At 42.8% G+C, this 15,226-nt stretch overlaps 1 protein-coding gene and 1 long non-coding RNA gene across 4 annotated transcripts in view; one reads left to right on the forward strand and one right to left on the reverse strand.

Moving 5' to 3' along the window:
• The window catches only part of DAZAP2 (DAZ associated protein 2), a 35,364-nt gene extending 29,854 nt beyond the window's left edge, over positions 1-5,510 (reverse strand). The window contains exon 1 of one of the 2 annotated variants that reach the window (XM_063952282.1): positions 5,398-5,510. In XM_063952282.1, the coding sequence (XP_063808352.1) occupies positions 5,398-5,410 (13 nt within the window). In that variant the 5' untranslated portion in view covers positions 5,411-5,510. Of the gene's footprint in view, positions 1-1,509; positions 1,631-5,397 lie in introns of those variants that run through there. The other variant, XM_063952281.1, reaches the window with a different exon arrangement.
• Positions 5,490-15,226, forward strand: part of LOC135009504 (uncharacterized) — a 33,929-nt gene continuing 24,192 nt past the window's right edge. The window contains exons 1-2 of one of the 2 annotated variants that reach the window (XR_010209050.1): positions 5,490-5,579; positions 8,564-8,630. This is a non-coding gene — a long non-coding RNA (uncharacterized LOC135009504). Of the gene's footprint in view, positions 5,580-5,618; positions 5,749-8,563; positions 8,631-15,226 lie in introns of those variants that run through there. The other variant, XR_010209056.1, reaches the window with a different exon arrangement.

The raw sequence follows: 15,226 nt of genomic DNA on the forward strand, positions 1-15,226 counted from the left end.
TTCCACATATTATCCCTATACGGCTAAAGATGCCAGCAGTGAGATACTTCTGCAGTATGACATAACACAGCTGCGACTTGCTATATCAGCAGTTATGAGCCCTCAATAATTCTAACCACGAGCGCAGTATGTGTGTAGTTCTGGGAGGGCAGGAAATGGCTGAATGGGGCATATGGCTGACTGGCACACTGCCCACTCTCTTCTGTGTGTGTTAACTGAGGACATGCACACTGCGTACAAGGCACAGGCCAGGGAGGAGACGTTACATGACAGATATAAGAATTCTTTAGTCTAGAGAACATTTGAAGGTAATTCCTGGATTCTGATGCAACAAATCAGCTGACTCACCAGGGAACATAACTAGGTAGAGTATTAACTAGATATTTTAACTCTTCTGCTACCTAGAAACCCACATTCATATCATCTTATGAAACATTTAATGTACACACTGTTATAAAGGCTAAGCAATGTACTTCATTGGCATGAGGAAGGTTAAGTGGATGGGTTACAAAGCATGCTATAAAGACATGTTTAAAGTGGTTTCTGTTGGAGAGTAAAGCTGAACACACACTATACCAGTAGTTCTCAAACAGTTCACGTTTTCCAGGTCACATGGGTGCACAGATATATAGTCATTACTCACTGACATTTTAAAAGAGAGTCACATGTGGAGCCAACTATGTCACTCATTCGGTGAGGAGACTTGGAAAACATGAACTATTTGGGGTCCTGAGTAATGAGTTTGAGAACCTATGCAGCCAGCACTACAATTTGAAAGGTGCTGGCCCGTTAAGCGTGTGTCCATGGCTGCCGCCCACCTATTTATAAGTAGTATTATTTACACCCACCATACCTCACTGCAGTGCTCCCTACAGCCTCCCTCCTGCACCGCTACCTACACCCACCCTATAGCGCTGCTTCCCTCTCACGCCGCTTCCTACACCAACCCGCCAGCGCTGCGTCCTACACCCTTCTCCACTGATCCCTACTGCAAACCCGGGATTAAGCGTTTTTCAATCCCAAATCCCGGGATTGAAGAAACAACCCAGGATTGGCCTCCCTAGCAGTAAGGCATGAAACCCCTGCCTCATATCAACTAAATTGTAGCATAACAATGTTTCTTTGCATCTACCCCGTTACTTCTCCCTAAAAACTACATGCATCCATGGTGGGTCACCTACTCTTTTTTTTTTTTTTTTTGTGTGTGTTGGCGGACACCTTCTCAGAACATACAGATATAAAGACACTACAACACCAATTCCAAACCGGACTATAAAGCTGGGAGAGAGGAGGGGGTAGGCGACATAGGTGGAGAGCTCTTTTAAAAAGGCCAAATAATGGGTCTCTTATTCTACACAATAAGTAACAACTTCAATACATACAATAGGTTGATAATTAAGATTTCAGTTTCTCATTTTAACATTGCCTAAAATAATTGTTTAAAGAGCCAAGTCTACACTCCAGCAACATAGCATGCATACATAAGAAATGCAGTGAAACACAATTCACCACTGTTTAGTGTAGATGGAGATAGTGGTTTTTCCAACCGCTGAAGATTGCAGTCTTCTGGTCTGTGGGTACTGCTGTAAACAAGGCATACCAAGCTAACACGTTTCATGGCACCAAAATGCTTTAAAAAGGGACAGTACAGCGTTACTATAGAAACCACCCATTGTCATTTCAGTAACATTTCTATGAATTAAACATTTGTGAACATCTGTCTTACAGATCAGTTTTGCAAACGCAGTCCTCAAAGCACCCCAACGGTCCATTTTTAGGTATATCCATGGCTAAGCATGCATAGTTAAATCAAATTGACGGAGTTGCTAATTAAATCACCTGAGGCTAAGCATGGATAAACTTATAGGCCCTACACACGCCGATATTCTGAAAGATATGAACGATCTCGTTCATAAATGAACGAGAACTCGTTCATATCTTTCAGTGTGGAGACTCCAGCGATGAACGATGCGCGGCCCCACGCTCGTTCATCGCTGGTCTCCCGTCGGCTGTACATACAGGCCAATATGGACGATCTCGTCCATATTTGCCTGCACTTCAATGCAGCCGGGTGACGGGGGGAGTGAAGAAACTTCACTCCCCCGTCACTGCCCCCCCGCCGCCGGGTTGCTCGTCGGCCGTATCGGCCGTCGGGCACCTCGGCGGCGCATCGCCGAGTGTGTAGGGCCCCTTAAAACCTGGACCGTTGGGGTGCCTTGAGGACCGCGTTTCAGAACCTCTGCTTTAAGAACTGTACACATGTTCTCTTGTTGATGTCTGCATAGCCAGATCATTTTGCAGTGTCATAGTAAACATGACTAGACTAAAACAGTGCACCGGTAGGTACAGTAAAGAGCCATATAAAAATAGCTTTAGCATGAATTTAAATTAAGAAAATAAAGGAATCAGACATGGCACATACATTTTAAAGTACACATGTGTTGGAAGAAAAAAATGCACACAGTTCAGCCAAGTTACTACACATTATAATTTACAAGTGATGAATGAAAATCATGGGAGCAATGGGATAAGGTGAACATACACAGCTCAAATTTCTCATTTAGGGGGTGATGTATCCAGCCTTGGATAGAGAAAGTGGAGAAGTTGTCAAAAGCATCCAGCTACTCCACTATCTCTCCTAAACTTGATACATCTCTCCTTTAGCCAGGACACTGGATCAATGTCAAATTTGGCCACACATTGGCATCCAAATTTGATAGCGCAGGAAACTCAACAGGGGCACTTCATGGCATATTGCAGTCACCACATGTCTAGAGTTTATCAGGCTCATCGAGCTGCTCCTTATTAGATGATCTTCTAGATGGGAATGCTCAGTTTTATTACAACGTTCCAATTGGAACACACTGTTATATGTTATATAAAGCTAATAACAATAATAAATTTAACCACAGGCGATGTCAATTAGGATTTGTGGCAAACTACCATTTGACAATGCTTACTGAGAAACTGGTAAGGTTTCTACTGGAGTTTTTCTAGCAAAGAGGTTTTGCTGTAATGATGTCCAGCTGATAATATCCAATAGGAGCTTTCTAATACACATACCTCCCAACATGACCAATTCCAGGAGGAACAAGATGCTCTGTTCCTGGACCTCCCTCTTAATTTAGGATTGCCATCACTTGTTTTGAACAGGTAAATTGCTAAAAAGGGTATTTCAATACAGGTGATGGCAATCATACATAAATAGGGAATTCCAGGAACAGAGTATTTTGTCCCTCCTGGAAAGGGTCATGTTGGGAGGTATGAATACACAGTGCGATAAGACTTTAAGGTGCATACACACAGTGGGATGCATGCTTTCAATTTTGACTATATAATCAAAATCAAGTGAACAGACAAAATGGAGTACTTTCAGATGAGCGCAGTACTGAAAATAGTGCTGCCTAGGTCCAATATAAAGGAGATAAACACTAATCTCCATAAAGTGCAAATGAAAAAGTAGTAATATTGGACCCCTGGCGCACAATATTCGTAGATGCTAATTAGTACTTTTAGTACTCAATGATAGAACCAACATGTGCTGATTAACACAAAAATCTCAATATTTATTAAGAGACAATCCCAGACTGGGTGGGTAAAAACACAATAAAACAAAAGTGTAAATGGGGTGAGGTAGATGGGAGCCAGGTGACTTCATAAAGTGCTTAACGTGCTTGAGTCCTTCTTAAATGGAAGACAATCTCTCACCATAGTCCATAGCTGCGGTGGGCTACCTTTGGAAGGTAGCTGGGGTCCTAGGCTGAATGGCCCAGCACCACCGCACTGTGCGTGTCAGCTCAAAGTCTCCTGTCCCGAGATGCACCCCTCACTTGTCCTCGTCCAAATAACGCGTTTCGGTCCTTTAATGGCCTTTCTCAAAGATGAAAGGCCATTAAAGGACCGAAACGCGTTATTTGGACGAGGACAAGTGAGGGGTGCATCTCGGGACAGGAGACTTTGAGCTGACACGCACAGTGCGGTGGTGCTGGGCCATTCAGCCTAGGACCCCAGCTACCTTCCAAAGCTAGCCCACCGCAGCTATGGACTATGGTGAGAGATTGTCTTCCATTTAAGAAGGACTCAAAGCACGTTAAGCACTTTATGAAGTCACCTGGCTCCCATCTACCTCACCCCATTTGCACTTTTGTTTTATTGTGTTTTTACCCACCCAGTCTGGGATTGTCTCTTAATAAATATTGAGATTTTTGTGTTAATCAGCACATGTTGGTTCTATCATTTAGTACTAAAAGTACTAATTAGCATCTACGAATATTGTGCGCCAGGGGTCCAATATTACTTCTTTTATATAATCAAAATCGTAAGGAAAGTTAGTCAATATCGCACCGTGTGTACACAGCTTGTGATACCAAAGCGCACTTCCGTGGGGTCGGTACCACTAGGAAAAAAAAATAGTCAAAATTGACTTGCCTGCACAGTCTATATGGCATAGTCAAAATCGGAAATAGTCCACATATCCCCGTGTGTAGGCACCTTTACTGTAGAATATACTATACACTACAAAGGATTTAAAAAAAAAAAAAAAACCTGGAATTGGTTAATATTACCTTGGCAAACACTAAATAACTATTGGGTGAAGCGGCAGGATAAGCCTATGTCATCCATCTTAAGACCGAATACAAACTATTACGGGCATTTTAACTTTCTGAGCCTCTCTTAAATAAACTGCCTTTCTCTTCTGAAAGCAATGGCTCAGCACCTCTAATATCCTAGAAAGAAGACCTTTGATTTAGCTGCATTAAAATTATTAGTAGGAGTGGGAATCTCCTGCCAGAGTTGAATATTAGGTGCATGGCAAAGCTTACCAGAACATAGGAGGCCTGGACTACAAACCATTAGGAAATCAAAAAGCACCATGTAACGATGCACACACTGCACAGACATAACAGAACCATGAAAAAGAGCTGTATATATCAGTCAGCTGTAACAAAGCAACATAACTAGAAAATATATATTATAGGCTTACCATACTATCCCATTAAACAGGGATACTCATAAGTTACACAGGTTCTGTGGCTGGCTTACTTCAAGCCTGCATTTCACCTGGTTTTAATCAGCCACAGAACCTGTGTAATTCATGTGTCCCCGTTTAGACGGATAGTACGGTCATTATTACACGCAATTTATAGTTGATTTATGACCATCTCCAATGGACTCGGAGGAGATAGACCTTATTGCCCCGGCACTCGGCAGCCACTGTTAGAGGTGACGGATTGGGGTGAGGGCACGAACGACGCCACCGGCTATTGAAACACTAGCGGTACATGCGGTGGGGGCAGGTATTACACTGGGCCCTCAGCGACCTGCGAACACAGCACAGCCGGACTGCCCCGACACAGCCGGACTGGGAGCTGTGACACCCGGCCGGGACCTACTCACCCTTATTATTCATGTCGGTGCCGTTGATGTGTCCGCTGCCGCTGCTGTATATCTCCGTGTTGTTGTTGCTGCTGCTGCTGCTTCTGCTGATGACTCCACTTCCGGTCTCTCCACTTCCTTATTGTATTATCGCTGTGCCCGTAGCTGGCAGCCTGTAGTGCTGGAGACAGCGCCCCCTGGCGGTACTTTCACTTTCTATTTATAGCTGCTACTGTGCCGTCTCCTCTCAGCTGCTGCAGTGCTGCATAGTACACTGCTCGCATACAGCTACACACCTCTATATTATCAGTCTAATTGTTCTGATTGTAACTATCTTTATTTGTACTTCTTTTTTCTCCATTTAGAGAACTGGTATGAAAATGTATTTTTTAGACAGTGGAATTAAAATGACAGTATTCGTGGAATAATTATTAATCTACAATCTGATAATGATTGGATTAAACACGATCAGATTGTAGCAGAGCTGTCCTAATTGTACATTTATCGCACGGGAATGCAATAATTCATTCACACAGTGCAAAAGGAAAGCAATGAGCGCTGCATATCGTCTGTGATGCTGATAGTGATTATTGTACTGTGACAAAGCAGGGTCCAAGGGGTCTATTTACTAAGCTTTGGATGGGGATATAGCATACTTGCCTACCTGACCCTCTCCATGAGGGAGAAAATACTCTGTTCCTGGACTTTCCTGGTAATGTATGATTGCCATCACCTGTGGTGAGCTAGTTAATTGATAAGAAAGGTGTTTCACCACAGGTGATGGCAATCAGACATTACCAGGAAAGTCCAGGAACAGATCATTTTCTCCCTCATGGATAGGGTCAGGTAGGCAAGTATGAGATAAAGTCGCTGATGATAAAGGACCAGCCAATCGGCTCCTAACTGCCATTTTTCAAAAACAGCCTGTGACATGGGAGTTAGGAGCCGATTGGCTGGTACTTAATCTCCATCCACTTTATCTCTCTCCAAGGCTTAGTAAATAGACCAATGTGCTAATCATAGCGCAAGGTGCACCATCTGTGAATACAAGAATATTATGATGTCAACATTGTTCAAATGTCAACATGGAACATGGCTCCAGTAGAATGTCGGCATGTTTACAATGTCGATTTGTGAAATGTAGACATTCTGCATGGAACGGAGGCGTAGGGTTAGGCTACGGGAGGAAAGGGGAAGGTTAGGGCTAGGGGGTCAGACTACAGGAGGGAAGGGGAGGGTTAGGTCTAGGCATTAGGGTTAGGGGTTTGCAAAACTCGCTACAGGTACAGCCACAAGTCACCATCAGCCATTTGGGCAGTACGGATGGTGTAATGGTTAGCATTACTGCCTCACAGCTCTGAGGTCATGGGTTTGATTCCCACCATGATCCTAACTATGTATATACTCCCTGAGTTTGCTTGGGTTTCCTCCTACAATCCAAAAATATACTGGTAGATTAATTGGCTCCAGACAAAAAAGTACCCTAGTGTGTAAGTGTGCGCATGTACATGTGTTTAGGGTAGACTCAGGGTCGGACTGGCCCATAGGTGCACAGGGTAAATCCGCAGTGGGCCCCACTGACCGAGGGCCCAGCCACTCCTCCAGGGGTCAGGTTATAGAATGTGCACTCAAATTATACATTGTTACTTTACTAGAGGGTCAACCTGGTGGAGCAGGACCAAGGATGAATTTAGAAGCTTAGCCCTCTTGCCAATCAAAGTGGGCAGTCCTGATACACCACTCTTTCCTACCTTATAAATGGGCGCTGTTTTTTGTAGACTGACTATAGCCTCTCTAATCGTTAGCCACACCTCCTCTGGTGGCTGGGCACTGTATTCCCGCATGGGCCCTACATGCTCCAGTCTGCCATTGGGTAGACTAGATGGGCCCATCTACCCATGAACCCAAACCATGTAAGTCACCGCTAGACCACCATGAAAGTTTTTTAATAATTTGAATCAAGTCGACATTTCATTAGTATCAATATGATGAATGACAATATGGTCAATGTCGAATGTCAACGTAAGTGATGAATGTCGACAAAATATAGCAAACCCTATTGTATCTGGTTTCTTCCAGTCCCACAGCCACATAGCTACACACTATTGTAGCTATGTAGACAAAAGTGATTGAACCCCCCCACAAGCTAAATGATTTGCTCTTGCAGCAGACACATGTTTGTGAAGGTGTAAACCGGGTAGAGGGGCAAAGGAGATCATCAGGCTGGCAAGCTATTAGTCCAAACCTGAACCCCATTGAGAACCTCTGGGACAAATTGGATCAACGGGTGCATTTCAGACAAACTCAACCTTCTTCAGTGTTGCAGTTGGTCACTACACTTAGGGACTGATTCAGGTTGGATCGCAATAAGCGATCCAACCGCAAAACTTACAAAAAGAATGCGGTCGCATATGCAACGCCCATCCTAATATATAATATGGTACTGCTCCTTTATTCAAAGAATAGGACCATCCATTAAAGCGGGATGTAGTTATGTGACCGGTGGTCAGGAGACAGTCGGTCACAAAACCGACGGCTACGTCCCACCCCCCCCTTCTAAATCCCGACAGTCGGCATGCCGACGAGCAGGGACTATTCCCACTTGTGGGTGTCCACGACACCCATAGAGTGCACTTGCCAACAAGCCAGCAGCGTGGCAAGTGCAGCGAGCCTGCAAGGGGCTTCTTTGCGCTCCCCCCACGTCGCCATTCTGTTGCCATTCGGTATGCTGACCGCCGGAATCCCCAGCGCCGGTAAGCCATACCCAACCCACTGATGTAAATAAGAGCACAGATATTTTTAATTTCTAAGAGGGCAATTCAATTGGCGGCTGTGGCTGCAAAGTGCCATAGTTACTGAGAATGAATTGCCCTTTAACAATACAGATCACATAAAATATATTCTTTTTTTGTGTGTTAACTATGACAGGTTGTTGAAAAGTTATTTCCCCCTTTACACCTTCTTTCCACAAGGGAGCACTCTTGACTGCTGAGATAGCATCATTACAAGCATTACTCAGCAGCATTAGAAGCATTTGGCATTTGTTTTGTTTTCCAGTATAGCTAACCATTATCCTATCAGTATCACCTTTAAATAAGCATTCTACTGTCTTATAAGCTGCCTACTCATAGAAATGTAAAAAAAAATATTACCCATCAAAATTATTGCCCATTTTCTTGTTTTACAGATCTTCATCCTGCTAAATACACCACTGAATTTCATTATCATATTCTACATGTAAGAAAATGTAAGAGGTCAGTTATATGGATGAAACATTACAAGGAAATATATATGATAAATGTATAACAATACCTGACTTTGCTTATGAGAGTGTTGCCCATTTTCTTATAGTGTGGGAGGTGCAGCAGCGATCCAGGTGGTCAACCTACTACAGGGTCGAGAATCTCTTATCCAAAATTCAAAAACCACATTTTTGGGTCCCCTACTGAGATACTGCATTCTGGAATTCACATAGGTCACGATATTCTGTGAGTCTCCCGAACACCCTGGAAGAGGAGGGAACAATGGTTGCGGCACACGCGCGAGTAGAGCATAGAACTGACAGGGTGGAACTGTGTCTCAATTCCCTCTCCCCAATATTTGATACAAGACACATAGATGCCACATAGGCCCCAAGTAACTGTGTAACAGTGCAGGGCTGCCACTGTGATCTGGTAGGATGACATTTATGGAAACTAGTGCACAAGTAAACAGTGCTATAACCCATAGCAACCAATCATTGATATTGTTCAAGTTAAGTTTAGAATTTTGAACTGTTGCTAAGGCATTAGGGATTGTATTTCCTGTGCGCTACTTTTTATAAATATACCAGGCAGTATATTACTGACCTAAACAGCAAACCGTCGTGTTAGTATTTAATTAAACCAACCTATATATTTTATTCTTTATCTGACATGTTTACAAAGAAATGGTTGAGGGGTGGAGGGCTCTATATAATTACTGTGGAATGAAGGAAATAATAAAAACATTGCATATGACTGATTAATCTTAGTCTCCTAGGTTACAGAATCATTTTAAGGAAAGTTTTAAGCTTTGCTTCCCAGTTTATACAAACACATATTTCTTTCAATAAAAATAATAGAGATGGCTATGCTGGTCAGAGAGCGTGAGCACCTCTACTTAAGGACAGAGCCGTAACTAGACTTTTTTGGTGCTCTGTGCCAGAAAGAGAATTCCCCCCCCCCCTCCCCATTTTTCCGATAGGGACATAAGGTGCATGCCTCGCGGGGAAGAGTCATGATAAAATTGATCCCTCATTTAAATGGTGTGGTCACAAATAGCACGGGCACTGCAGATGTATGAGTGCTGCTGTGGATTCTAGCCTATTGTTTATATATCTACATCTATATATATCTATATATATATATAATATATACAGTATATCACACACACATTTGTAGAACACTGCAAGAAAATGGATTTGGACACAAATCCTCTTTATACCACATTCATACACTCAACCTGAGAGCTCGCCGCCATTCAACCACAATAGCCCTCTTTAAATAACACATTTCAATATACTACCACACCCAGGACTCATACCCACAACCTGCTGCATCCCATGCAAACACCCCGCCCACCGAACCACTTGATCCACATAAAAACAATGAGATTTTTAACTATATGAAGCTACCCTGTAAAAAAATAACCAATACCATAATTGAGCAGATCCATGCAGTGTGCAGCCACACATCCAATCCCTTGCAGCCACACACTACATACATCTGTCCAGCCGCAACGCCAATCACCCCTTCACAAAGGTATTGTACAAGGTAAGCTTCAAATAGTTAGAACTCTCCAGCTTGGAATTCTCTGTCTTTCTTTGCAAGGGCAGATAGCTCAATAAATAGAGTGTCCAACTGCAATGTCATAGGCAATGGGTTTGAATCATGGGCACATCAGCATCCCGAAATGCTATAAAGGACAGTGCAACTGAACTAGAGATGAGCGGGTTCGGTTTGTCGAGAACCCCCCCGAACTTCACGTATTTTTCACGGGACCAAGGCAGCCTCGGATCTTCCCGCCTTGCTCGGTTAACCCGAACGAGGCCAAACGTCATCATCCCGCTGTCAGATTCTCGCGAGATTCGTATTCCATATAAAGAGCCGAGCGTCGCCGCCATTTTCACTCGTGCATTGGAGATTGAACGGAGAGGATGTGGCTACGTTCTCTCCATGAAAAGCTCCATATCTGTGCTCAGTGTGCTGAAAATACCTGTGCTCAGTGTGCTGCATTGTGGGGACCACCAGTATATAATAGTAGTACAGTACAGTAGGCCATTGCTGTAGGCCATTGCTGTATCTTGCAGCTCCGTGTCAGACTCAGTTCTAGACAGTATCCTGATCAGTGCTCAATATCTGCTGCATTATTGTGTGACTAGTAAACTATATAGTAGTACAGTGCAGCATTTTGGTGACCAACAGTATAGTACAGTACAGTAGGCCATTTCTTTATCTTGCAGCGCCGTGTCACTTCAAGTATCCATTCCATATCTGTGCTGCATTGTTGTGAGCAGTATATAGTAGTACAGTACAGCATTTTGGTGACCAACAGTATATAGTTGTACAGTACAGTAGGTCATTGCTGTATTTTGCAGCTCCGTGTCACTGCAAGTATCCATATCTGTGCTTCATTGTTGTGAGCAGTATATATAGTAGTAGTACAGTTCAGCATTTTGGTGACCAACAGTATATAGTTGTACAGTACAGTAAGCCATTGCTGTATCTTGCAGCTCCGTGTCACTTCAAGCATCCATTCCATATCTGTGCTGCATTGTTGGGAGAAGTATATATAGTAGTACAGTGCAGCATTTTGGTGACAAACAGTATATAGCTGTACAGTACAGTAGGCCATTGCTGTATCTTGCAGCTCCGTGTCACTTCAAGTATTTATATCTGTGCTGCATTGTTGTGAGCAGTATATATAGTAGTACAGTGCAGCATTTTGGTGACCAACAGTATATAGCTCTACAGTACAGTAGGCCATTGCTGTATCTTGCAACTCTGTGTCACTGCAAGTATCCATATCTGTGCTGCATTGTTGTGAGCAGTATATAGTAGTACAGTGCAGCATTTTGGTGACCAACAGTATATAGCTCTACAGTACAGTAGGCCATTGCTGTATCTTGCAACTCTGTGTCACTGCAAGTATCCATATCTGTGCTGCATTGTTGTGAGCAGTATATATAGTATTACAATGCAACATTTTAGTGACCAACAGTATATAGTTTTACAGTACAGTGAGCCATTGCTGTATATTGCAGCTCCGTGTCACTGCAAGTATCCATATCTGTGCTGCATTTTTGTGAGCAGTATATAGTAATACAGTGAAGCATTTTGGTGACCAACAGTATATAGTTGTACAGTACAGTAGGCCATTGCTGTATCTTGCAGCTCCTTGTCACTTCAAGTATCCATTCCATATCTGTGCTGCATTGTTGTGAGCAGTATAAATATAGTAGTACAGTGCAGCATTTTGGTGACCAACAGTATATAGTTGTACAGTACAGTAGGCCATTGCTGTATCTTGCAGCTCCGTGTCACTTCAAGTATCCATTCCATATCTGTGCTGCATTGTTGTGAGCAGTATATATAGTAGTACAGTGCAGCATCTTGGTGACCAACAGTATATAGCTGTACAGTATAGTAGGCCATTGCTGTATCTTGCAGCTCCGTGTCACTTCAAGTATCCATATCTGCGCTGCATTGTTGTGAGCAGTATATATAGTAGTACAGTGCAGTATTTTGGTGACCAACAGTATATAGCTGTACAGTACAGTAGGCCATTGCTGTATCTTGCAGCTCCGTGTCACTGCAAGTATCCATATCTGTGGTGCATTGTTGTGAGCAGTATATAGTAGTACAGTGCAGAATTTTGGTGACCAACAGTATATAGCTGTACAGTACAGTAGGCCATTGCTGTATCTTGCAGCTCCGTGTCACTTCAAGTATTTATATCTGTGCTGCATTGTTGTGAACAGTATATATAGTAGTACAGTGCAGCATTTTGGTGACCAACAGTATATAGCTGTACAGTAGGCCATTGCTGTATCTTGCAACTCTGTGTCACTGCAAGTATCCATATCTGTGCTGCATTGTTGTGAGCAGTATATATAGTAGTACAGTGCAGCATTTTGGTGACCAACAGTATATAGTTGTACAGTACAGTAGGCCATTGCTGTATCTTGCAGCTCCGTGTCACTGCAAGTATCCATATCTGTGCTGCATTGTTGTGTGCAGTATATAGTAGTACAGTGCAGCCTTTTGGTGACCAACAGTATATAGCTGTACAGTACAATAGGCCATTGCTGTGTCTTGCAGCTCTGTGTCACTGCAAGTATCCATATCTGTGCTGCATTGTTGTGAGCAGTATATAGTAGTACAGTGCAGCATTTTGGTGACCAACAGTATATAGTTGTACAGTACAGTAGGCCATTGCTGTATCTTGTAGCTCTGTGTCACTTCAAGTATCCATTCCATATCTGTGCTGCATTGTTGTGAGCAGTATATATATAGTAGTACAGTCAGCATTTTGGTGACCGACAGTATATAGTTGTACAGTACAGTAGGCCATTGCTGTATCTTGCAGCTCTGTGTCACTTCAAGTATCCATTCCATATCTGTGCTGCATTGTTGTGAGCAGTATATATATATAGTAGTACAGTGCAGCATTTTGGTGACCAACAGTATATAGTTGTACAGTATAGTAGGCCATTGCTGTATCTTGCAGCTCCGTGTCACTTCAAGTATCCATTCCATATCTGTGCTGCATTGTTGTGAGCAGTATATATAGTAGTACAGTGCAGCATTTTGGTGACCAACAGTATATAGTTGTACAGTACAGTAGGCCAGTGCTGTATCTTGCAGCTCCGTGTCACTGCAAGTATCCATATCTGTGGTGCATTGTTGTAAGCAGTATATAGTAGTACAGTGCAGAATTTTGGTGACCAACAGTATATAGTTGTCCAGTACAGTAGGCCATTGCTGTATCTTGTAGCTCTGTGTCACTGCAAGTATCCATATCTGTGCTGCATTGTTGTGAGCAGTATATATAGTAGTACAGTGCAGCATTTTGGTGACCAACAGTCTATAGTTGTACAGTATAGTAGGCCATTGCTGTATCTTGCGGCTCTGTGTCACTTCAGGTATCCATTCCATATCTGTGCTGCATTGTTGTGAGCAGTATATATATATATATATATATATAGTAGTACAGTGCAGCATTTTGGTGACCAACAGTATATAGTTGTACAGTACAATACAGTAGGCCATTGCTGTATATTGCAGCTCTGTGTCGCTGCAAGTATCCATATCTGTGCTGCATTGTTGTGAGCAGTATATATAGTAGTACAGTGCACCATTTTGGTGACCAACAGTATATAGTTGTACAGTACAGTAGGCCATTGCTGTATCTTGCAGCTCAGTGTCACTTCAAGTATCCATTCCATATCTGGGCTGCATTGTTGTGAGCAGTATATAGTAATACAGTGCAGGATTTTGGTGACCAACAGTATATAGTTGTCCAGTACAGTAGGCCATTGCTGTATCTTGCAGCTCCGTGTCACTGCAAGTATCCATATCTGTGCTGCATTGTTGTGAGCAGTATAAATTGTAGTACAGTGCAGCATTTTGGTGACCAACAGTATATAGTTGTACAGTACAGTAGGCCATTGCTGTATCTTGCAGCTCCGTGTCACTGCAAGTATCCATATCTGTGCTGCATTGTTGTGTGCAGTATATAGTAGTACAGTGCAGCCTTTTGGTGACCAACAGTATATAGCTGTACAGTACAATAGGCCATTGCTGTATCTTGCAGCTCTGTGTCACTGCAAGTATCCATATATGTGCTGCATTGTTGTGAGCAGTATATAGTAGTACAGTGCAGTATTTTGGTGACCAACAGTATATAGTTGTACAGTACAGTAGGCCATTGCTGTATCTTGTAGCTCTGTGTCACTTCAGGTATCCATTCCATATCTGTGCTGCATTGTTGTGAGCAGTATATATATAGTAGTACAGTCAGCATTTTGGTGACCGACAGTATATAGTTGTACAGTACAGTAGGCCATTGCTGTATATTGCAGCTCTGTGTCACTTCAAGTATCCATTCCATATCTGTGCTGCATTGTTGTGAGCAGTATATATATATAGTAGTACAGTGCAGCATTTTGGTGACCAACAGTATATAGTTGTACAGTATAGTAGGCCATTGCTGTATCTTGCAGCTCCGTGTCACTTCAAGTATCCATTCCATATCTGTGCTGCATTGTTGTGAGCAGTATATATAGTAGTACAGTGCAGCATTTTGGTGACCAACAGTATATAGTTGTACAGTACAGTAGGCCAGTGCTGTATCTTGCAGCTCCGTGTCACTGCAAGTATCCATATCTGTGGTGCATTGTTGTAAGCAGTATATAGTAGTACAGTGCAGAATTTTGGTGACCAACAGTATATAGTTGTACAGTACAGTAGGCCATTGCTGTATCTTGCAGCTCTGTGTCACTGCAAGTATCCATATCTGTGCTGCATTGTTGTGAGCAGTATATATAGTAGTACAGTGCAGCATTTTGGTGACCAACAGTATATAGTTGTACAGTATAGTAGGCCATTGCTGTATCTTGCAGCTCCGTGTCACTTCAGGTATCCATTCCATATCTGTGCTGCATTGTTGTGAGCAGTATATATAGTAGTACAGTGCAGCATTTTGGTGACCAACAGTATATAGTTGTACAGTACAGTAGGCCAGTGCTGTATCTTGCAGCTCCGTGTCACTGCAAGTATCCATATCTGTGGTGCATTGTTGTAAGCAGTATATAGTAGTACAGTGCAGA

The sequence above is a fragment of the Pseudophryne corroboree genome, chromosome 2, assembly GCF_028390025.1.
Source record: "Pseudophryne corroboree isolate aPseCor3 chromosome 2, aPseCor3.hap2, whole genome shotgun sequence".
NCBI lineage: Eukaryota > Metazoa > Chordata > Amphibia > Anura > Myobatrachidae > Pseudophryne > Pseudophryne corroboree.